The sequence below is a fragment of the Typopeltis vanoorti genome, chromosome 23, assembly GCF_054136105.1.
Source record: "Typopeltis vanoorti isolate ZY-2024b chromosome 23, IOZ_Tvanoo_1.0, whole genome shotgun sequence".
Taxonomy (NCBI): Eukaryota; Metazoa; Arthropoda; class Arachnida; order Uropygi; family Thelyphonidae; genus Typopeltis; species Typopeltis vanoorti.
Window position 1 is genome coordinate 10,293,228 of NC_143571.1, and position 26,256 is coordinate 10,319,483.

Sequence of the window (26,256 nt, forward strand, 5' to 3'; positions counted from 1 at the left end):
ATATATATTACTTGTATATGGAAATATGATTTCTGCATTACTTCAACCTTGGTATCACCACCTCTGGGTCTGACTTCCACTGATGTGCTTTTGTGCTGAAGTGGTTGGCTTCCCTGAGATATGAGCAGCTCTGCATGGTGGTGGTGGAGTGAGCCTGCCATTGGGCAGAGCCACCTCTGAGGGTTCTCAGTAGCAGGTTGGGCCCGTCACTGAGTGAAACTACCACTCAGTTAAATGATCCTTTGGGTCACTCATTGTTGGGTTATCTGGGTTTTCTTACAAAATTAGGGAATATAGTTTAACTGTGATGTATCAGCCAGCATTTCTCCTCATTTTTAAAGGGCTACTTGGAGGTCTCCTCCTTACCATCCTTGCCTTTATGCAACCCCTGCATTTTCCCCTTTTTCTCAAAATTCTTTTGTTTTTAGGGTTGAGGTTTCCATTTTCTGTTTGATTTTTTTCATGAAATGTATTCTCTCTGTTTTTCTGTATTTTTTATTTATTTATTTTTATGTTGGGCCCATATACAAGAGGTTAGCTGGTCAACCTGTAGTACGTTAGTGCCATATATGGGTTGGGAAAGGAAAAACTTGTTTACATTGATTTAAAAGCCTGTATATTGTATTCCTTGGGAAATACGTCAGAGGAAGACTGTTCCACAGTACAGGAGTAGCAGAGATGAAGGAAGAGATAAAGAAACTTGTTGCGTGGGTTTCAAGGTGTAACAAGTGAGGGGAGTGAGTTGGTAAGAGATGAGTCATTTATCAGTCTAATTGCTCTCCTCTGTATTGAGGCGAGCATTTTGAGGAAGCTTTTAGGAGCCCCACTCCAAATGTGAGAGCAGTATTCGATAGCTGGGTGGATTTGTGATTTGTATAAGGTTAACAGCTGTTTAGAGGTGAAGTAACGTCTTGAATGCAAGAGAGAACCTAGTTTTTTGGAAGCTGAGGATGCAATGGTTATGATATGTTTATGCCAGGAGAGGCTTGATATCAGGGTACATCTCAGAAGAGAAATCTCATCTTGTCTGGGAATTTGAGTGAGAGATAAGACAGAACTGGCGTTGAAGTTGACGAGGCTATCTGAGCCTCATTGGAGGATGGCTTGGAGGTCAGAATTAAGGGCAATGATGGTTGAAGTGAGTTGTATAGAGCAGGGTTTGTCAAATGAAAGGGAGGAGTGCAATGTGCTGTCGTCTGCAAAACATGGGTTGGAGGTCAACCGAAATAGGTCATTGATATACAGAATGAAGAGGATCGGTGAGAGAACTGAACCTTGTGGGACCCAGCATTAGTTGGATGGTGGTAGGATAGGGAGCCATCTACCATCACACATAGTGTGCATCCAGACAGGAAGCTGGCAATCCATCTGTAGAAGTCTCGAGACAGTCCAAATGATGCGAGTTTGCTTGGTAAACCTTTGTACCACACCCGGTCAAAGGCTTTAGAGATATCAAGTGCAACTACTTGGGATTTGCCAATTTCTCCATGGCATTTGTCCAGCGACGGGTGATGCATGAGAGTAGATCTGGTGTTGATTTATTGATATCGGCATTGATGGAATCCGTACTGGTGGTTGCTTAATAGCTGGGTACCTTCAAGGTAGAATAGGAGTTGAGAGTTGATTGTTTTCTCCATCACTTTGGATAGGACTGAAGTGAGTGAGATAGGCCTGTAGTTAGATGGCAGTGATTTGTCACCCTTTTTAGGAATGGGTTGAATATAGGCCAGTTTCCAGGCTTTAGGATATATACCAGTGGAGTAAGATTACAGACGGCATAGGATAGGAGTCAGTTCTGGTGCACAGACCTTCAGGATAATTGGAGGAATGCCATCAGGGACCAGGAGACATTTTTGTGTCTAATTTAGACAACAGGTTTATGATCTCTTTTTGGCAAAAGGAACAGGAGGCATTGTATGTTGGGCAGTTGGAATAACTGGAGGGCATTTGTTGTTGTCAGTTATGTGTGCATTAGAGGAAATGTGAAGCCAGGAGGTTAGCTTTTTTTGTGGGTGATCTTGCAATTGAGCCATCTGGGTATGATAGGGGTGGGAATAGTGTAGGGCAAAAGTTACGACCAATTGCCTTGGCGAGAGACCGAAAGGCGTGACTGCCATTTGAACACGTTGCAAGCTACCTGCTTTTTTGTCCGTTCAAATTCTGTGTTAGAAACATTAATAATTTTCTTGCATCTGTTTCAGGCTTCGGTATAGCCATTAAAGGAGGTTGAGGTTTTTGATTTGAGCCAGTTGTGGTATGCCTGATTTTTCATTTGTACAGCCTTGGCACATCTTTTGGAGAACCAGGGTTTGGATAGGGAATGGCAGTTCGGAGTAGTGTGGGGAATGTATGTTTTCATAACCAGTGAGGATTACTTTGGTAATCCTCACTGGCATGAAAACATAATGGACTGGAATTTGGACTGGAAGACCGGAAACAATAATCCAACCATGGGAATGAAGCATAGTAGTCTCGGAGACTGTCCCAATTGGCACTGTTATAATGCCAAACTATTCTTGTGTGGGAGTGACTGTGTGAGCGTTGTTGCATGGGAAAGGAGATGATCACTAGGTTGTGGTCAGAATTAGTCGGGGGGGGGCTCACTACATTCACTGCATATTTGGAGGGATCATTGGTAAGGAAGAGATCTAGGGTATTTGGGGAGTGGTTAGGGTTATCTGGTATTCTGGTCGGCTTTTGAACAATTTGTGTAAGGTCATTAGTGATGGCAAATGTTTCAGCATCTCTGCCTACAGGATCTGTACAACTGGAAAAGGAAAGCCAATTGGTGTTATGGGCATTAAAAGCACCCAGTAGGATGATTTCACTGTTAGGAGAGTGGGAGGGAGAAAATCACTTTTAAGGAGAGGAAATGAAAGAGCTCAGAGTAGCTAGTGGGCAGTAAACTGTCCACTAAGAGAGCGATAGAGACAGCAGATGAATTTGAGTGAGTGGGGGAGGGGATATTTTCAACCAAAGAAGGTTGAAAAGGGCAATTCTAGGTTAGGTGCTCTCTAGCAGGGTATGTCAGAGCTGATATATACACAGATGCCACCTTTGGGTTGAAAGGAGTTAAATAGTGTATAGTTAGGAAGGTTGAGATGGATAGTGCTGGGGGAAGGTGAGATTTGAGTTTCTGTTAAAAAGAGTAGGTGGGGTTTGGTGGACTGCAAATGGTAGTGGACACTATTAAGGTTGGAGTTGAGGCCACTGATGTTGGTGAAGTGGATATGCAAAGTTCTGTGAGGCATGGATTTTACTGCAAGAGTCTTGCATGTTTCCTATGCAGTTTCTGTATTCCTTGGTGGCTACTAGTGGCATCACTTGGTTTTTGCACTAGTTTGGTTTGTTTGTAGTCTGTCATCCAACTGTTGTCTCCATTTTGGCATTTTTCTTCTAGTTGTCTTTGGAGTTGGTATCTTTGTTCTCTCTGGGCAAAAGTTAAATCAGGTTGAGCATGTACACGTGATTGGGGGCCAAGTGTCCTTTAGCTTGTTGTTTATCGCCATTATAAATTTGGATGTGTTTGTCAGTGTGTTGCAGGTCACTTTCACGAGATGTGGAAAGTTCGTTCCTTCCTTTTGTTTATGGGTCCGAAACGATGGCATTTGACGATATTTCTGGGATCAAAGTTGCATTCTCCAGCTAGTTTGCTGACGTCTTCTTTTAATGATTTACTGTTTTCTGTCGGAAAATTCAGGATAATGGCGTTTAGTCTCCTATTTTCAGTCTCGAGTGACTTGTGTACTGTTGATGCGATTAGTTTGCAAAGTTCGTTAGCGGAGACGGGTGCACTTGCGATAGAGCGCTGGTTGTCAGTGTCTCAAGCTTAGTGTCCAACTTTCAGATTCTGGAGGTGAAGTTATCGATCATAGTATTAGGGTGTTGTTCGTGGTTTTGAACTCATTTGCCTAGATTTAGTAGATGTTTTATGGAAGGGAGGCACATCATACAGAAGTAAGGCTGGTTGAGATTGGTAAAAAGCTTGTGTGCCAGTTCATCTATTTTCACTCAGGAAATATGTAGCCAGTGGCAATAGAAATTGCACAGTATACCTTTTTTTTTCCCTTTCGGTAACTTCTGTTTCACAGCTATGGCACTTTGTATTGGCATTCGGTTTGTTAGTGATTAGCGCTGCTATGCTGACGGGACTTAAGGTAATCTTTTGCTGTCAGCCTTTGTTGCCGCCATCTTTACTTCACATGGTAGGCATAGCGGGCGCTTTCATATGGAATTTTAATTGTAAAAAATAACCGATTTGATGGACTGTGGGTACTTACGAGTTGTGCGGAAATAATCGGTTCCTTAGTACTCTCTGTTAGTTTTCCGTTTACTGCTTATTTTGCACAAAAGAAAAAAAACACTTGCAATTACGATAAAATGTAGAGCACAAGTTTAACGTAGCTTATTCATTCTTGAGGAAGAAGTGGTGGTGTGTGTCAAAGAATTTTGACTCATAAAAAAATTTTGATGTGTTAAAGCTTTCAGGTTTTTCCTATTGGTGTTTATTTTGAATTTAAGCTTTCTTTTAACAATATATTCACCCTAGTTTTTAAGTATTCAAATAGCATTGAAGAGAGGGCAGGTAAGTTTTTTTTTTTCCTTTTTATATCTGATCTGCATGTAAAGGGCCACAAGACCAATAGCATGTTAGTGCCATGTGTTGGGAAGAGGAATAGAAGAGAGTTGGAGTCTGTTAACATTTTTCTTGAACAGCTGAGGGTTGTAATCTTTGAGGAAGGGAGAGTGGGGGACACTGTTCCAAAGGAGAGAATTAGATGGAATGAAAAAGGAGGCAGTGAAGTTGGTTCAGTGAGTTTCAAGATGGACTGTAAAAGAGTGTTAGTTAGCAGTGGCTCTTGTTTTTAATGATTTTGGAGGACAGCTTAGGAATAATAGTGGCTAATTCAGCAGAGTACTGTCCATGAAACTATCTGTAGAAAAGGCACAAAGTAGAAACTGAATGCCTATGAGAGAGGGATTGAAGTGGTTTTGTGAGAGAGGGATCATTAATTATCCGGAAAGCTCTCTTTTGGATAGAATCAAGCAATCATATAGAGGATTTTGGTGCTCCAAATATTGCTCCCAAATATGGGAGCAATATTTCATGGCTGGATGGATTTGGGCTTTGTATAGAGTTAGGCGCTTTGAGGGTGTGAAGCAATGTCTTGTGCAAAAAAGTATACCACATTTTTAGGTGACTGCAGAAGCTGTAGTTGAAATATAGTTCTGCCAGGAAAGATCAGAGGTGCAGGTCAGTCCAAGAAGAGAAATCTGATCATATTTGGATATTTCAGTATTATGAAGGTGGGTGGGTGGGTGCAAGCTGTTTCTTTCTTGCGAGAGGATGAGTTTTGGTGGTATTGAAAAGTTTACAAAGCTGACCTTTGCCCACTGAGATATAGCTAGGAGATCTGAGCTCAGGTCCCTGGTTGTGGTAGATCTAGAGGATTCTAATACTTGAGCACTACAATGCTTGTCAAATGTCAAGGAGGAATGGAGTGCACTGCCACCAGAAAACTATGGATAGAATTGGAAGTCTGTGAGATCAGGTCATTTATATACAAGAGGAAGAGGGTCAAAGAACAGAACCCTGGGGTACTCCTGCATTGGTGGGGAAATCTGAGGAGAGTAAACTGTCCACCATGACATGAGTGAGTGAGAAAGTTGGCAATCCAGTTGCAGAGGGAGGAAATCAGATCATAGAATGGCAGTTTCTTAAGTAGGCTTCTGGGCCAAGTCTGATCAGATGCCTTTGAAATGTTGAGGACAACTACGTGAGTTTCTACAAATTTCTCCATGGCCTTAGTCCATAGGTGCATGTTAAAAGCAAGATCGGCTGTAGATTGTGAGTGATGAAATCCATACTTCTGGTCATTGATTAGTTCATATGTCTCCAGGTAGTTCAAGAGTTGGTTGTTGATGATCTCCATAATTTTTGAGAGAACAGAAGTGAGAGCAATTGGTTCATTGGTTGACTTTTATCACCTTTCTTTGGGAAGTGAGTGAAAGTGAAAGAGAAATGAGAATGAAAAAAGGGCAGTGACTGATCAACATGCAGCATTTAAGACATATGCATGAATTAGGACAAAGTCCAGCAACGAGTACCCTCAGGTTTGCCACTCAGGATAAAAGATTTCTGAAATGTAATGTCTTTTTACATATTATTGCACCACTAATTTGGGATATAATAAGAGGGTGGTGCATGATTGGAATAGAGACTCATCGAGGGAGGCCACATACTACATTTACCAGCTATCATACTTATTCTTGAATTCATTCACACTGCTTGCACTCACAGCATCCAATGGCAATCTATTCCAATCATGCACCACCCTCTGAGAGAAAAATCTAGCCCTCACACCCTTCTTGGCAGTCCTCATTCTCAGCTTCCAAGGATGCCCTCTCATCCTTTCCCCACCCTCCATAAATTGAAAAATTCCATCACTTGAAATCCTGTATGACCTTTACAGAAGTTTGTAAGTCTCAATCATATCATCTCATTTTTCTGTTTGCTAATGTCTGCGGTCTACAAATTATCAATCTTTCTTCATAATCAATATTCCACAATCCTGATATCATTTTTAACACTCTCCTTTGTACTCTCTCCAACATATCAGAATCACAACGGAAACCAGGAGACCAGACCTGTGCACAATAGTCCAAGTGAGGTCTTATCAAGGCCTTGTAAAGAGGCAAAATGACATCATTATTTTTACATGTGTACGTTTGTTTCAACATTGCAATTATCTTTTGAGTTGTATTTGCAATCTTTTCCTCATGGCCCCTGAACTTCATCTTCCTATCTACAAAACACTCCAAGATCCCCAGCCTCATCAGTTTCTTCTAGCACAGCATTTCTTAACATTTATAAGCCCAAGGACCAGTAAAATTCCTAAAACAATTCTAGGGACCTAAGTTATGTAATTTTTTAAAAAACCTATGTGGGGATTACCAACATTTAGGAAAAACTGTGCCATTTATAACATAATAAATCTAAAAGCATGTTTTGAATACATATGGAAACATAATTGATTAAATTGGAAGTAAACAATTAAAAGTGTATCATCATTGAATTAAGTTTTAATTTTTATTAAACAAATAAATAATATGATATAATTATGTTACTGCTTACTTTTAATGAGATGGATGAGCTTCTCGGCCCTTGCAGAGTTGCTGGATATCTGGCTCAATATTGGTCAACTTCAGTCGAAGATCGGCACACACACGCTAAGATGATTTCTGTATATTGTTTTTATTTGTAGGAGCGATAAATCCTTTCTCACAAAGATAGGTTGTGAAAACTGCATGACGATTTTCAATGTTTCTTCAGATAATTCAGAAAATTCACTTCTCACTGAAGGCGAGATCCAGAATTGAGCCAAACCAAGATCGCGGAATTGCATTTTAAGACCACTGTTACTTGAGTGCTCAATTGACTGTTCTTTTTTCGATAACGAAAGGTTGCTCTTGTGACTTGTAAGCCTGAGTGAATCCACAGAAATTTCTTATAAAAGTTATTTGGAAAATATGTTTCAAATTCTGTTTCAGAGTTTTGAGGTGGTCACAATCCCTTTTCAGAAACTGAGAATTAACAAAAATATAATTTTTCACTAAAAAGGATTCCAATGTTCGAAAAAGTGCAAATTGTGTGTTTTTTACATAACTAATTCATAACACCAGTTTTTTCACGAATGTCTTTATTTTGTCGTAGGCATCAAAAATGGTTGAAGAATTTCCCTGAAGGGAGAGATTTAGTTGATTTAATTTCGAAAAAATGTCTGAAAGATAGGATAGTATTGATAACCATTCTTCGTCAACAAGGAGTGATGCAAAATCAGAATTATGTTGACTTAAAAAATAATAAAACTTTGTGCCTTAATTGAAATAACCTTGTTAGTACTTTGCCCGTGGAAAGCCAGCGAATTTTGGAATGAAGCAAAAGTTGTATATATTCACTGCCCATTTCATCACAGAGTATACTGAAAATAACCTGTTATATAACGGTCAAGCTTTAATAAAGTTAATCAGCTTTACAGCATTGTATAGCACAGTTTTAAATTCTGGTGGCATTCCTTTGGAGGCTAATGCTTCCCTATGTATGAAACAATGTACCCAGTTCATATCCAAAGCTACTTCTTTGACCTTAGAAACAACTCCACTATGTCTGCCCGTAAAGGTGCGAGTCCATCCGAACAGAAGCCCATACATTTTTCCCACTGGATCCCTTTGTATAGCAAGTAATTATCGAGTGTGTGAAATATTTCTTCTCCAGTTGTTTGGGATGACAAAGTTCTACAAAACAGAATATTGTTATGAATGTTGTTGTTGTGTGTATATCTTACATAGCATATTAACTGCGCATCATTTGTAACATCAGTAGTCTCATCTATTTGTAACACATAATAAGAGCTCTTCTTAACTCTTTGGATTAACTGAAATTCTACGTCGCCTGCCATATCATTAATTCTGTGACTGACAGTGTCATTTGAAAGAGGAATCAAATCAACATCTTTTAGTAACTTGTTGCCAGACATAGTGTTTACCACATCTTTTATAGCTGGAAGTAGTAAATTTTCCCAGATAGAATGAGGTTCCCTGTTTTCGCTATGTGCAAACTTAAGAGATAGGATGCCTCTGGTGCCGTGCTATTAATCGAACCCATGGCCGAAACTATATCTTTCCCATGATTTAATGTCTCTAAATGTCGCTGTAAAAATTCACTGACTTATTTTTCACGTCACAATGTTTAGTTTCTAAATGTCGTTGGAGTTTTGCAGGTTTCATGCGCTCGTTCGACAACACTTCATAACACAAAACACATTGAGGTTTCTGTTCACTTTCATCTCGACACCAAGTTAACCAGAATTCTGGTTAACTTGGTGTCGATATATAAACTGTTATATTTCCTACCGTATTTTTTCTTTGAACTGCTTGTTTCTTCTACTTTAATAGTATCAGATTTACTCGCCGTTACAACGTGTATCATAATTAGAGTGAGCATCACCTGTTTCATTTGCTTTTCTTTTCAAAGTTCTAGTTCTAAGCCACTTTTCCATTATTAAAAAACGTTTCCGAAAAATATATAAATACTGGGGTTAAACTCACAACACACTTTGTTCAAGCATCACTTAGCACTTCTGAAAATATACTGAGCCTTCATTGAAGGACAAAAACCTTCAATAATAAAAATCAATAAACAATAAGCAATTGATTGAAATGTGGATAACACATGTTTACTTCAAATCTGACAAAACAGCAAGGGACCGCAGAAGCAATGAAACCATATTGTTGTTCACTTCACCCCTCTTTTATTACTCACCATTCTGCTGCTATTTGTGGGTTTTTTAAGTATCCATTTTATTTCAATAATTTTTACTTATTCAATTTTAATTTGTTTTGTTTGGTTTAATTAAAACATATATATTTATTCATTTAATTTAAGTCTGCCTGCAGACCACCTGTCCCATCATCGTGGACCACAGGTTGAGCATAATCCCACCAATTTAATAAGACATTGGATATCTAATCACGCCAAAGTGAATGACTTTACATTTACTAACATTGAACTGACATCCATTTTGCCATGCCCATAATTCCAGCCTATTCAAGGCATTCTGCAAGTACTGCATATCAGCAGCATTTCTGATTATGCTACCTATTTTTGCATCATCAGCAAATAGTTGTATGTCGCTTGTCAGATCCTTCCCAATATCATTAATATGCAGATTGATCCTTGTGGTACATCACTAGTTACCTTAAATCCTGCAGACTCACATCACCCGTGTAACACTTTTTGATGTCTGTTAGTCAGCCATCCTCTTATCCATATAATGCAAACCCATTTTCTCCAATTTATGCAACAGTCTATCATGCTGTATTCTGTCAAAAGCCTTAGCAAAATTCAGAAGTATCATGGTGTATCCATTCCTCTTTTCTAGTTCAATGGTAACATTGTTATAGAATGTGAGGAAGTTGCTAAATTATTATTCAGGCCTCCATGGAGTCAAAAGACTCATCATGGGAAGTCCTTTCTAAGAAACACAAGTCTATCAAGACTCATCGAGGGAGGTCCCTCCTAGGAAACACAAAGTCTATCATACCACTCCTTAAACACATTGACTGTTCTCACTCTCACCACTCTATTAGGCAGTGCATTCCAGGGTTCAACCACCCTCCATGCAAAGAAACCACTCCTCACCCTCTTTCTCACAGTTTCCTTTCGTAACTTCCAGGGATGGTCCCTTGTTATGACCTTCTTTTAGTAAAACCCATGTTGTTCATTGCAAAGTAGAGATTCACTGTTAACCCATTTCTGAATGCAAGCCCTAACCAATTTTTCCAAAATCTTCACCACCACTCCTGAGATACTAATTGGTCGATATTGGTACATCAGTCTTTGCACCACCCTTGTGCAATGGAATTGCCATACATTCCTTCCATTCTGCAGAATCTTCCCTGTTCTGAGATAGCTAGTTCAGCTGAACACTCTTTTAGCACATGTGCTGATATCCCACCAGTCCCCATTGCTGAATTTTTATTCAATTTGTGCAACAGCTCTAATACCTCATCTTCATACACCTGAGTTTCTTCATTCAGTGAAGAGGTTGCAGTGAACTCAGTGTTGCATACACCAGGTTTAAAGCTTTTAGAAAAATGGACACTTATCGGTTGAACAACCTCTTCTGCATCCGTCACCCTCACACCATCTGCATTCAGTAGTGTTATTCTTTCATATTCATTCTTTTACTTGCATAATGATAGAATTCTTTGGAATTGTCTTCAGCTTGCAGAGCTAGTTTCTTTTCATATTCAGACTTAACTTTTTGTACAACAGTTATGACTATTCTAGCCTGCTGCTTATAATTTTCATAACGGACATTATCCTTATGTACACAGTATTCCTTCCACGTCTTCTGTTTCTTACAAATCTCTTGCTTAATAAGGTTACACATTCATTTGACTCCTACCCTATTTATTCTTCAAACTCTCAAGACACACTCCGATATTGCATTATTTAAGTATTTTTTAAATACTTGGCATGCACTGTCAATATTCTTTCCATCCAGCAACCGATACCATTCCACTAAACTCAATATACTTCTCAATTGGTCATAATTTCCTACTTTGTAGTTCAGCATGTGACCTTTTCTGAATGGAACATTCATATAACAGTCACTTCCCAAGTGAGTACCATATGATCACTGTCATCATCCGGAGGCAGAATAGTTATGTCTTTAACTGAAATTGTGGGCTATGCACTCTTAAAACTTGCATACGTCGACAAAAATGTAATCATACGGTCAAACTGATGTGAATTTTGTAGTGCAGGTTGCATAAGCCATGACAGCACACAGGGAAGAATGGATTTATATAAGAGGGATGGCCTGCACTTGAACATGTTTGATATTAGGAGAAATTATCTATTTATCGTTATGGGAGGAGTGGTAAGAATCTATGCAAAAAAGTGACTAGATTACGCAACTGATGTAATGAATATTTTTAATCATGGAGGTGATTATGATGAAAGAATGATTCTGTGTTTGTCTTGTTCATTCATTTGACTGCATAAGTAAAGCATTAAATAAAATAGAAATCTTCATGTTATCGAACTGGGTCATATGGATTACAGAATAGTGTATAAAAAAGAAGAGGTAACTTATTATGTCTGTGCAGGAATGCCAGGAGTATTAGTGGAAAAAAATAGTAGAGTGTGTGACCTTGTTATCCCAAATGAAGTTTATTATTATACTGTAAGTAAATGAAAGAATGACTATGAATGTTTTCTCTACTCCCAGATTTTCAGGACAGATTGATAATTTGTGGATGAAGATGGTATGCATCTAATGGATGTAGAAGAGATGTTGAACTAATTATTGAACATGAGTCTAATGCTAACTCTTCACTGGAAAGAAACTCATGTCTGAGAAAGAGATAATAGAGAAGTTTCATAAACTGAATCAAAATTCAGTAGTAGGGACCAATGGGATATCAGCATCTGTGCAAATATCCCATGGAGGTGACCAGTGGTGTGCCTCAGGTATCAGTCCTTGGTTCGCTGTTATTCAGTCTTTATATTAATGACAATGGAGAGATGTGACATAACCTTTTGCTGATAATGTAAAGATAGGCAGGGTAATCAGGAATGTAACTGACATGTAGCACAGAATGATTTAAATTGGTTGGAACTGTGAACATGTGAGAACTGCTGTCAGTTCAATGTTACTAATGTAAAGTTATATACTTTGGTGTAGTGATGGTAGACTTATCCTAGAAGAAACTTACCAGGCTAAGGTTCTTGTAGTTTTAATAGTTACGAAGTTGAATTTCAAGGTCATACAGCAAATTGCAAATACAACTCAGAGGATAACTGCAATTCAGAAATGAACATTGACATGTAAGGATAAAGTAAGCGTTTTGCATCTTTACAAGACCTCGATATGACCCCACCTGGATTATTGTGTGCAGATCTGGTCTGGTTTCTATGCTGATGCAGTTCTGTAGAAGATGATATTGGGAATATCATCTTCTACAGAATGTAGATTTTGAGGACTGCAGAATGTAGATTTTGAGGACAAATTGAGAATTTGTGAACTGCAAATGCTAGCAAACAGGTGAAATGGGGGGTGATATGAAGAGATTTACAAATTTCTGAGTCATATAGTATACCAGTAGATGGAATTTTTAATTTTATGGAGGATGGGGAGAGGACGAAAGTGCATCCATGGAAGTCAAGAATGAATGTAGTGAATGAAAAGGGGTGAGAGCTAGATTTTTCTGTCATCGAGTGGTGCATGATTGGAATTGAATGCAGGTAGTGTTAATCAATTCAGTAAAAGGTATGGCAGCTGGTATGATGTAATATCTGTGTAATAAAGTCACTTTATTATCACTGGCATCATGTAGAGTGCTGTACTTCTTCTCAGTGTCCATTCCCCCCCCCCCCCCTCACAAAAAAATTACAATTTTTCTTTTGATGTAAATTATCATTGTTGCAATAAAAAAAAATTAATTGAATCACTTTGCAATCTGCAGTATATCTAACTATGCACTGTACACAGTATATAGTACACTCTAGAATGAAAGATTTGAAGAACTTTCAGTATGGAGTAACTTTGGATAATGCAAAAAAGTGTCAGAAAGAACAGGAGGCATGTGATGATCTGTGAATAATTAAAAAAAAAAAAATACCAAGAGCACTTGAAATTCTGTATTATCTTTCCAGATATTACAATTCATATCTCCTTGCTTATTTGTTCATCTCATAATGGATTGTGCTGAACTTCAGACGACACATCTAAACATCATTTGGCATTGCTGTTGAATCCTGAAACTAGCTGAATTTAGTTGAAATATTATTATTTATATGGGTACTCCATTGTGTGAACACTTGCAGGAGACACACTATCCATTAACACAATACCTATCATACATCTCCTTAAACCTATTCACTGTTGAGGTGCTCACAACTGCCTCTGGTAATCCATTCCACTCATTCACCTCTCTCCAAGTAAAGAACCTAGTCTGCACATTCTAACCACATTCTTAGACAACTTCCATGTGTGACCCCCTTGTTTTCCCTCCCTATTCCCCATGTATTGAAAAATTTCTTTTGTATTAATCTTATAGAATCCCTTTAGTAGCTTATAAGTTTCTATCATATCCCCTCATCTCTGCCTGTCAGCTAAACTCTGCAACCTACACATCCTCAATATATCCCCATAGGAAACATTAATGTGCCCAAATCATAGCTTTATGAAGAGGGATAATAACCTGCCTATCCTACTTGTCAGTGTGTTCTTCAGCATCCTTTTGAGCTATTCTGCCAACAATATGTCTGAATTTCGAATCTCTATCCAGCCCTTTTTCAGATCCCTAGTCTCATCAATTTCCTGTGAACTAGTACCATCAATATGATATGAAGTATGTAATCTTTTCATCCCAAAGTGCTTACATTTTCATCCCAACCTTACATTTTACAATATTGCCTTGTTGTTGGCAAGTTCTTTAATACTGTTTTATTATAGTTTGTTTAATCTGTGTCAAAATAAGTGAGATCATATGCAATGAAGTGTTATCCTTTAGTTCTTCTTACACTTTGTTTGGACTTATATTATTTCCACTGCTACCTTAAACCTTATATCTACAATTTTGATGCTTATCCTCCCAAATTTCTCATTATCTGCCATTCTGAGTTATATAGTACATGGCACAGTAAATTTTTATAGACTTTCAGGCAGATGTTGAGGGTTTTTGGAGGGCTGTGTCACTAACATTCTTCAGGGAATGTAAAGGCAATTCTGATTTCACTCATAATTTTTTTTTAATGTGTGTTTACTATTTTATTTGTCACATGCTTGATATAAGAAAGTGCGATTGTATCATTATAAGTTTGTGGTTTTCTGTTGGCTGGTGATTGCCAGTTTTTGTTCAGTTCTTTTTATTGAATTGGCATCATCCTATTTCTAAACGGGATCTCTTTAATGCAGCCTGGCTCCTGTGTTCTTCTGTTATGATCATTTGAGGTAGAATAATCCCTATTTCTTAATAGTCATCTTATTTTTCATTTCTCTATTGTAATTCATTATACTCCCCCCCCCTCCCCAATGTTTGGTTGGAAAAAATTACCAGAATATTTAGGTAATGGAGCAGTCCATTTCTTTTAATTTCATGTGAATTTTCTTCTAAGATGTATTTGGTATAAGGGCTCATTGAATGCTCGTAGTTCTTAACACGACCCTGGTGACAGATTATGAAGATATATCTATGTATCTCATCCAATTTTTAGGTTGTTTGTGATAGCTGGACAGTGCGCTTTATTCAAAGAATTCCATATATAGATTTGTAAGCTGCTGAAAAATGGCTAATCACATAACCAGACAACACTATTTCTTTCAGAATCAGATATAAAAGAAGGCAGTATCTGAATAAGTTTACTGTTTTTATGAGTATAGATCCTATAGCTATTCATTTCATTCATTTCTAGGCATAATAATAAATACGTTTAAAGAATACATGTAAATTGGACTTAGCATTTTATTTATACCATAAAGGAAAAGCATCATGTGGTGTGATGAAACAAAAATGTTCTATATCTCATATAATAACTACACAAAAGGTTTAAGAAATCAGCTGAGATCATGTTGTGTGCCCCAACACAATATTTATATATATATAAGCAAGGGGATGACATTTTATAAGCTTCACTTATAAAATTATTTCACTATAAACAGAATGGACTATGAAAAACATTTACTGTCATGCTTAATTTATGGATTTTGAATTTACACATTTGTTATTATTTAATTGTTTGCTGATGATGCAAAGTTGGGAAGAGTTACAAGGAGAGATGTTGATGTTAATTCTCTTCAGGAAGAATTAAATAGACTTTTAGCTTGAATGGGTGAGTGGGAGTTGCAATTCTTAACATGGTTTAACAGAAACCAGGAGATAATATCAAATACTGATCATACTTCTCATCCCTCCCATCCTCAGCTACATCTGTAATCAGTTTCTATTAAGCCAGTAAAATTCCCTTACAATCTTAAATGTTTCAATCATAGTACAATCATATTTCAATCATCACTTTTCTGGTGATGTCTGGTGGAACTATTTTTTTGAGAGGGGGCTGGGTTTCTGTTTCTAGGAAAGATGGCTGACAATTGCTTGAAGTTCAGAGGACATGTTGCAAGTGTTGCAAAAGCTATATAGCACATTCTTGTTGTAATAAGGAGCACACTGACAAGTAAAGATATCTATGCCATTCTATAAAGCATTGTTCAGCCCACATGTGGAAAGTGGAAATTAAAGACAAGTAACTAAGGCCACCAGGGCTCTGGAATGTTGTTATAGGGAAAAGTTGAGGAAATGTAAATTATGGGATTTAGTGGTTAGGCAGAAAAGAAGTAATATGATTGAGACATTTAAGGTTGTAAGGGAATTTTACTGGTGTAATACAAACAGATTACACATGTAGCAGAGAATGGGAGGGATGTGAAGCCATTCCCAGACGTTGAAGTTTGCTCACTCAGTGAACAATACCTATTGTTCACTGAGTGAGACCTCAAAAAGCAATTTGTGTATCATATATATATCTCACTGCTGATCGATGTATGATTATTACCATTATTAGTATTGCAACAAACCTCCAGGCTCATCAGTAGTGAGATGCATACATGATACACAATTTTCATTTTAATTTTTTCCAGAACTAACTTCTGCCAGTGATCTTAATGTAACAATCAAAATATAATTAAAAGAAAAATGTCTTATATAAAACCTTTTGTAAATCTGATGGCAGGTTGTGCAGTGGTATCGATATCACATTATGTAGTGTAACATGAAACTGGCAAATCAGCATAATTTCAAGTGTATAGCTTGAGTCTTTCAACTTTTAAAATGTATTGACTCCATGTGATGTGTGTGGAGCAAATGATTTCTCACAACCAAAATAATCCGTTAGTATTTGGTGGTGGTGGGTGGGAAGCAAGGGATATTAGAAAGTTGAAAAATCAGTATGCCACAATTTATAACTGTGATGCTTTAATACTTAATTGAGCCCAACATCCAAATGTTCCTCTAGCCTTGCACCTCTGGTAGGAGGTGCAAGGCAAGAAGTTGTGGTCAATCCAGAACAAGTTGATTAACAAGATCATTGAAATTGGTAGTTATTATTATCATGTGCAAAAATACCAGGAATGAGTTAATGCAATAGACAAATAATGCTGCTTTCATTGACCTAAATATTAACCGACCAGTATCCAGAAGACTTGTTATGGAATGGGTTTTGATTAATTGATGATTGTGACCATGGATTAAATTTTTTGAGCAAAAAAAAAAGAAAAAAAAGTTTATTCCATTTTCATTGTTTCAAAACATAACAAAAAAAATTCTACATTAAAAGAAATAAATACTTTTTTGTAGCTTTTTCAATGGACCAGGACATTCCTGATTACGACATGGATACAGATGATGAAAAATGGTTAACGCAACAAGCTAAAAAAATGGATATCAGTCCATTGCAGTTTGAAGAAATGATGGATAGGTTAGAAAAAAGTAGTGGACAGCAGGTTAGTATTTTGTTATTATATTATGTATTAAACATAAATCAGATACAGGTATCCCTTTCTTAATGCGGTTTTGCTTAACGTGGATTCGATTGTCTCGGCGAAATTAATTGTGGCAATCCCTTGATATACGTGGCAAGAGTTTTGATTAACGCGCCTTTAAATTTACCACGCAAAATCGTGCTCACGCCACGAGGCTGCTAGCCTAGTGGTCATCCAAATTCTCTTAATGATCTGTGTGAGAATGTGAAAGTTTTATTTTTCCCACCAAATACAACATCATTGTTATAACCTATGGACATGGGAGTCATTGCAACTTTCAAAGCCTATTTTTTTAAAAAGACATTCTTAGAGGCAGTAGAAACAATGGGAGAAAATGTGATTACGCTCCATGAATTTTGGAAAAAAATTTAACATTAAAAACGCAATTGAGAACATTCGTGACTCATGAGAGCAAGTCTCTTCTAGTTGCATGAAAGCTGTTTGGAAAAACCTTCTGCCAGAATGCGCTAATGACTTGGGTTGTTTTCAAAATCCTGTGAACAACGTGGTCAAAGAAATCGTTGCAATTAGTGAAGACCTCAGTTTTAATGGTGTTGATGCAGAAGATGTTAAAGAATTATTGGATTCAAATTCAAAAGATTTCAGTGACAACGATCTTCTTGAAATTGAACAACGCACATATGAAGACAACGAACAAATGGAATGTGAAGATAAGGTTCCAAAGGAAATAACAGTCAAAGAACTGGATGGAATTTCGCAGTTTAGAATCGCTTAAGCAGCAAGTAATGGATATGGATCCAGATGTTAATTGAAGAATGCTTGTTTGCCGAGGTCTGGAGAGTCATTTTGCTTGTTATCGTAGAATTTATGCCGATAAGAAAAACTAAAACTGTTCAAACGACTCTTTATAACTTCTTTTGATTAAAAAATTTGCAATAACTAATGTAGGTACAAGTATTTATTAAACATTTACTTTGCATTCATTTTTTTATCTTTCCTAAAAGAGTACCATATAAAACGAACTATTAGTATAGTATTGAAAGTTTATTTTTCACTTGGTTAGAGTATAATAAATTTAGTTTAATCCTTTATCCAAGTGTGAGCAAACAACGTTTGCACCTGAAAGTATCTTCAGGACTGGGGTAAGGTGGTACAACACCAGGTCAACTCGTTGCAAAGGTGGAGCAAGCTACCAATAAAGGATTAAACTAAATTTATTATACTCTAACCAAGTGAAAAATAAACTTTCAACATCTTTCTCTAAATCCAGAGTAATTTATTAAAAAAGGGTGGCACACCATTTGGCAACTCCTATAGGTAGAGATAACCTGCTAAAGCTTCTGCCTGGTATCTCAGCTTGGGCCTGGCTCCCACTGAAGAGACCTCAATAAAGGTCGAAACTAGTCTGGGTAGTGGCCCTTCCCTTAATGCATAACATTAGGCATATCCGCAAGGAGATGTGTTTTGCATTATAGGAGATACTGACAGGAGTGTTGGTAGCTTGCTCCACCTTTGCAACGAGGTGCCCTGGTGTTGTACCACCTTACCCCAGTCCTGAAGATACTTTCAGGTGCAAACTTTGTTTGCTCACACTTGGATAAAGGATTAAACTAAATTTATTATTAGTATAGTAATCGATCAGGGATGAATTGTACTTTTTACCATTGATTATTACATTTGATTAACGCAATTTTGTTATACGCGGTTACATCGAGGGATTAATTAACCGCGTTAATCAAGGGATACTTGTATATTAGCATGATTACTAAATGGAATGGCATATTGCTAGATTACTTTTATAATATTAAGTTTTCTTTTTGTTGCTGTATATCCACAAAACTTTATATGATCTGCAAGAAAGTTTCTTGTGCATTAATCCTAGCTTTCTAAAAATTAACACACAGTTGTATAAAATAGCTGTATATAAATTAATGTGAACATCACTCAGCTTGATTCAAGTTCAAACACTACTCATAAATGCAAACTTTTAGAAACATGTTTCTAAGTTTTGGATTCATAGTTGCATTCAGTGCAAGTCCTGTATAGGCTTGATTGTTGACATGTTTCCTTTTTGCTTTAACAGTTTTCATAAGTCATATCTTTGTTATTGTAGCGTAAAATCTTTCATGATATGTAACTATGTACTTTATCATGTTTGCCTTTACATATTTTTCTAAGGAGATTGCAATTAAAGAAATGTCAAATTTTATCTGTAATAATCTTGTATTTGTAATAAATTAACCATGAGCCTTTGTTAAAATAATGTGGCTCATGATGTCATCATGCAATGCTGTTAACTCATGTCTAGTAAGTCTAATTCTAAGAATAGTTAAGAATTCTAAGACATCTGATAAGATTAGAGATCAGAAGGAGGGTTGGTGGTGGAATAATATTGTACAAGAAGCAGTGACGACTAAGAGGAAGGCAAAGCAGAAGTGGGATGAGTCAAGAGTGGAAGAGGACAGAGAGGCGTACAGAGAGAGAAAACAAGAAGCCAAAAGAGTTGTAGCACAGGCAAAGGCCATGGCATATCAAGATCTTTATGATCAATTAGAAACAAAGGAAGGACAGAAAAATTTACTGACTAGCAAAATGTAGAAATAAGGCATCAAAGGACATCTGACATGTGAGGTAGATCAAAGACTCTGGAAGAAGAGTATTATGGAGAGATGTGGATATCAGAAACGGATGGAAAATATACTTTCAAGGACTTTTGAATGAGGAAAATGCGAGGACTCACAGAGAAGATGGACAGCCTTCTGAGGGGATGGTGCAGAACATCAGTAGAGTGAAGTGAAGGAGGCCATGAAGAGAATGAAGAATGGAAAATCGGTAGGCCCTGACAGGATCCCATAGAGGCATGGAAGGCACTTGGGGAAGAGAGAATTGACATGCTGTGGGACCTGTTCATCAAAGTTTGCCAACAGGAAAATATACCCGAGGATTGGAGGGAAAGTACTCTTGTTCCCATCTACAAGGGTAAAGGGGAATGCACAAGACTGTAAGAATTACAGAGGAATAAAGTTGATGTCCCACACAATGAAATCCTAGAAAGGGTTCTTGATGGAAGATTGAGGAAGGAGGTGGAGATTGCAAAGGAGCAATTTGGTTTCATGCCTGTTCGATCAATGACAGATGCTATCTTTGGGTTACGAAAAGATGCTATCTTTCTGTCTGTCCTGGGACAGAGAAAGTTTTCGAGTGACAGTTGGCTTGCATCAAGGATCAGCATTAAGTCCGGTCCTGTTTAATATTGTGATGGAGGAGGTGAGAGAAGACGCTCCTTGGACAGTGTTGTATGAGATAACGTCTTGCTGTGTGCAGATTCAAGAGAAGAAGTAGCAGCTAAACTGGAAAGATGGAGGAAAGTAGTGGAAGAGAGGTATGAGACTGAGCAGAAGTGTGTTGCAAAGTGGACGACAGCCAGGAGACAGATCTAGAGCTGGAAGGAAATGTCACCAGGAAGGTGAGGGACTTTAGATACTTAGGTTCAACAGTGGAAGAGGATGGAGAGAGATGGCTGGAGCACTATGCGATAAGAGGGTGCCGATCAATCTGAAAGACAAAATATATAGGACAGTAGTGAGACCAGCTACGGCATATGCTATGGAAACGGTCCTGAGGAAAAATAACATCAGGAGGATGGAGGTAGTAGAGATGAGAATGCTTATGGATGTGCAGTGTGACCAGAAAGGATCATTTGAGAAATGACTATGCGAGGGGAATGGTAAAAGTTACGAACTTAGGAGTGAAGATACAGGAAGCAAGGTTGAGATGGTTTGGTCATGTGATAAGGAGGGAGGACGAATATGTGGGAAGAAAAGTCATGCAGATGAATGTGCAGAGGAGGAGGAGGAAGCGTGGGCAGCCAAAGAAGAGATAGAGGGAGCTGCTGGAAGAGGGAGACTTGGATGTGGTTACAGCCCAAGAAAAGAGGATGTGGAGGAGACTCACCAAAAACAACGACCCTGCTTAAGTGGGACAAGCTGCAGAAGAAGAAGAGTGAAGAATTCTGAGAATTGCCATATACGGGAATTTCAAAAGCCACGAAAGTACGACTTCATCATGGTCTGATGTCAATTTGTGACCATATATGTAAGTTTCAAGAGACAAATACATACACAGAGGTCCAGGCCTATATAAGGCAAGATGTCGAAAAGGATTTTGTCTTAGGGTTCTCAGCTTTCTCCTACCTAGGTCTGCCGGCAGGTGAGGTCCATTGTCGGTAATCAAAAGTGAAGCACCATAGGTCTTACCTGGGTCTGCTGCCATGTGAGATCTGCTGTTGTTGCCACTTAAGTTTTGACATCAGCGATCGAAAGGAAAGAGCTAAACAATGCTGCCATGTTAAGGTCCCTATAGGGCATGGAATAATCGATGACTCGGACAAAGAAGAAATTCAAGGCAGGAAATCAAGAACGAGCCAGCAGAAGGAAAGAAAAACAAAAAGGAGCACTTTCATGTGAACAAAAGATTCATGTAAAAGGCAGTTCTGAATGAGAATTGTAAGTACTTATGTTATATACGTGATAATTCCGAACAAGAATGTACATCAAGTGTGTCTGTTTATGGGTACAATAAGATAATGTAAATTGATATTGAATTAAGCTTGACCAAGGTATGCCTTATTTTTCAGTTTTGAGTATGTATGACTAGCAGGATATTCTAGATGGTGATTTAACTTTAAAGGAAGAAAATTAGAACTAAGTTTGAATTATAAGGATTGAAAATAACATAGAATTGTAATGAAATTGTGTATATATATATATATATATATATATATATATGTTAATGTGAATCAAACTGTGTAAATAATGCCTCTTGATTTAATTAAATGGTTTGTGAACAACACATTGGACTGATTCTGTCAATGCACTATCCTGAAAATTTTGAACCTGCATAAGATAAAGTATAATCAAGCCATGATTAACCCTTTCTGACCTGAATTTTTTTTTTTACAAGTGAAAAAAAATTTTCTTTCTATTTATTTTGTCTTTAGGTCTAAAAAAGCAAGGATATCAAGTATTTTTCTGAAAAATTTTCAATTTATGGAAATTTCATGGAAAAATTCATGGAAATTTCATTTTCAATGAATCATTTCAGAATTGGAATCATTCACCATGTAATATGGGCTATGAAGGCCAAGAAAGTTAGTGATTCCAATTGGAATCACTAGGGCAGAAAGGGTTAATTAAAGGTAAGGATTAACATAAGCAGAGAATGTTAACAATATCTTCTTTGTCTTTAGTTAAAAATCTTATAATCTCGCACTCAATACATAGTCTAACTGGTGCAGTCGTAAAACAAATAAATTTATTGGACTGTAGAGCATGAGAATATAAGATCTAGTAGAAATAAATAATTGGCAGCAGTTGATAGTTAATGCAGTCAACCATTCATTCTGTTAAGTAAAGAAAACAAAGACAAAGCAGAGTTGAGAAATATGTAATAGAAACACAGTATGTTTTAATAGCAGTATTAGATGACTCGGTTTCTCTCTCTTTGGTATATACAGGGTGTTCGGGATAAATTTGACAGTTTCGTAAGGAAAAAGAAAATCTTCTTTGTATCTATTAAATTTAATGAATTGACAAAAAAACATTACAGGCAGAGTTAATTACAATACTATCAACAAGATTTACTCAAAATAACCACCATTAGCATCGATCACAGCTTCAATTCTGCTTCGGAACCTCGAACAAGCTGATGCTACAGTCTCCCTGGGAAGGGCCGCAAAAACTGTTTTAATTTTATCCATTAACTGGGCTTTTGTATTACTGGAAGTGCGATTGGTGTCTTTTTCAACTGCGCCCCATACAAAATAATCCATGGGGTTAAGGTCTGGGGAGTTTGGAGGCCAAACATTTGGACTGGTGAAGTCGTAGAAATTTTCAGACAACCATTTTTGACTTTTCCCAGAGGTGTGGCAAGGGGCCGAATCCTGCTGCCATACATACGGCCTACCATTGGCTACCCTTGTTATCCAGGGCTTGACTACAGTTAGCAACTCTACGAACAAAGCCCGAATTCCAATGCCAGGGTTCTTCAACACCTGTTCCTGCAGATTTGCGAGGAATTCTGCTGTACGAACGCAATCAGATCGTCTGCTAGGGTTCTTTCTTCTTGCTACATCCTCGTAGTCACCATTGCAAGTCTCTAGTTCATGCCTGATTGTTTTTACTGTATTCAGGGAGCATTGGGCAGCAGTCGTAATATCCTTATTTTGATGGCGGGCACGAATCATCATGATACGAGTTATTCTCTTCCATGATTCAGGTGGGTTCCAGCTATCCATCCTTTCTGACATCTTGTATATGAATGAAGAAGGGTCCAAACTTTTAAATGAAGAGAAGTGTGTGTTAATACATGTAACTTACGGAAAAATATAATTAATTATAAATATGTCAAATTTATCCCGAACACCCTGTATAGTATTTTCTGAATTAGACTAGAGGTTTGGTATGTTCCTGATTTTTACTTTCTAGAGGGTATTTGGGTTTATGAGATTTCAAACAAAACAGTCGTGCTCACTGGAAAAAATGCCATCCCTGATGTTCTCTTTTAGGATTAAAGTGCTTTTAATCTGGAATATTTTTTATATGAATAAGAGAGAAATTAGCCAAAACACTAAATTAGCTGTATACAAGACAGTATTCAAGCCAATTTTAACTTATGGATCTGAGAGCTGGATCAGAAGTAAAACACTTGACCAAAGACTAGAGACTGCAGATATGAAAGTTCTTAGAAAGATTAGAGGCATGAACAGATGGCATCAATGGCAATATCATATTAAAAATGAGGATATTAGGAAAGAACTTGACATTGTCAGCATCCAGGAATGCATTAGCAGAGCTAATCTCAGGTGGTTTGTCACTTAACCAAAATGGGAGAGAAAAGATTATCAAAACAAGTGTTCTCTGCCAGGTTGGCAGGAAAAAGACCCAGAGGAAGACCATGATATAGGTGGATTGATATAGTAAAAAGTGCCTTAGAAGATAGAAATATAACATCTGACATTGTGCAGAATATTTTCTTTTTTACACACACACACACACACACACATGTTATGTATAATGACAAATAAAACTTTGTTTGTTAATCAGTTAATCATTTTTTTTTTTATTAACTGTTATAAAATGATTAACAAATTGCTTCTACTATTTTGATACTTATGACAAGAGCATCATTGGATAGTATAATAAGGAATGTTTATAAATAACATCTAAAAGTAATAGTAAGCTACATAGCATCCATATTCTATTCTAATAGTGTGTTCTCTTTTTCATTCAACCATTAGGAGTAATAGCTCTATGAGAGGGAAAGAGAACACTATTGGGCTTTTCACTGTTCCCCTGACAAAAACAGTTGTTGTCGCTGACATTGATTTTCCTGATGTTGTACTTTAATTTTTCTTTGTAGTTTAAACCAATAGAGAATATAATTTGGTTCACTAAATTGCAGACCACAGCTTCTGATGCAATGTCCATTCCTGACCTTCTTGTAGTATGTCATGCGAGAGATGAATTTCATTACAACTGCATTGTTTTTATTGAAAAAGTTCCGTGTTTGGTCTCCATGAGTGGGACTTTCAGTGGGACTATATTATTTATTTTTGTACAGTCTGAAATTCCCATTCTAGAGAACAAACATGGAACTTTTTTAACTAAAGACAATGGGCAGTGATGAAATTCATTTCTCACATCAGGACAATCACAAACATTCATGCCCACAGCTGGATTTGAACCCACAGTTTGTTGGTTGGGATGTGGGTACATTACTACTTTGCCAAATAAGCCAGCAAGTTTTAGCCCTCTAAGTGTTAGACATCCTAGAAAAATATTCATTTTTCTAGGATGTCTAATAAATTTCTCTAAAAATTTAGATTTTATTAAAACGTTCCTTATCTCTAAATTTGAGTAAAAATATCTTGCTAATTTTGCTAATTTTAGTGATAATTTAGCTTAAATTTTATAATAATCAAAAAGGGTATCTTCCTAATCCTTCATCAGTGATCTTTTTTTGTAGTGTCAAGAGCTACGAAGAAAGAAAGTATTGTGAAAGGTGTATATATATATATATATATATATATATATATAAGGAAAAAAAGATGATCAACAAGCTCATGAGCAGTATAAAGGTCAAACAAGAAAGGTGAACAGCTGGTGGGCAAAATAAAATCGTAATAAGAAACTAGCTGAGCAGGTCAAAAGAAATCCCAGAGTTCTTTCGTTATGTGCCAAGTAAGAGAATGAATAGCTATGGAAGGATAGCTTTAATGAGTGCTAATGGTAGAAAGGTAACAGTAGCAGATAAAATAGTTACTGAATGGCTACTTTGCAAGGCTATATATTCAGGGGAGGGTACTGCCGTAACATATATGATAGCGATTGATGTTGGAAGAGAGGTGGATGAATTGGATGTTCTTAGGATATTGTAGAATCTTAATGTGAATACGGCCTGGGATTATATGGGATCAACTCACATTTTATAAGAATGTGCAAGGGAACTGGCAGTGCCTCTGACTAGGTTCTTTAATTTAAGTCTCAGCTCTGGCAGAGTCCCAAGGGAGTGGAAAGAGGACAAAATATATAATAGTACTGGAAAGGTTGATCAGAGAGTGAATTCAAGAATGGGTAGAGAAGAATCTGATACTCTGAGGGGCAGCATCGCTCATGATTTACTAATTTGCTAACTTTTTATAATAGAGCGACAGCTGAGTTGGATAAAGGGAATGGCTACATGATGATTCTGCATTCTGAATTTCTGATGATTCTGAAAATTCTCACCGGGTGGTCCTGTTATAACTCTCCAATGACCAGACACACTCTTTGTTCATCTCACTGAGGCTCTACAACTTCCTTCTCTTCCAGGAACTTTGTCTTCTATTACCATTTTGCAAAGTCCTCCTTTCATTCTTTTTATTTCATTTCCCATAGTACGAGGTGGTATCAAAAAGTTTCGAGACTAGCTCTGTTTACGAGAAATTACTTTATTTGTGTACATTTACACACTATCACCTTCAAAATAGTCCCCTTGCATATCAGTACAGCATTCTTGCCACTTCGGGAACGTGTCCTGGAAGTCTTCTTTTCAAAGCATGTCAAGCACCTTCTGCGATTCGCGCTGGATCTCCGCAGTGGTGTTAAAACGGTGACCTTTGAGCTGGATCTTCATCTTCGGGAAGAGG

The 26,256-nt window shown here is 37.3% G+C and overlaps 1 protein-coding gene across 4 annotated transcripts in view; it reads left to right on the forward strand.

Moving 5' to 3' along the window:
• E(Pc) (Enhancer of Polycomb) overlaps positions 1-26,256 on the forward strand; it is a 371,838-nt gene that overhangs the window by 84,754 nt on the left and 260,828 nt on the right. For all 4 annotated transcript variants that reach the window (XR_016550343.1, XM_090413189.1, XM_090413191.1 and 1 more), the window contains one exon: positions 16,924-17,069. Coding sequence is in view for 3 of the 4 variants with exons in the window: in XM_090413189.1 (XP_090269315.1) it covers positions 16,924-17,069 (146 nt within the window). In the remaining variant the exon portion in view is untranslated. The remainder of the gene's footprint in view (positions 1-16,923; positions 17,070-26,256) is intronic.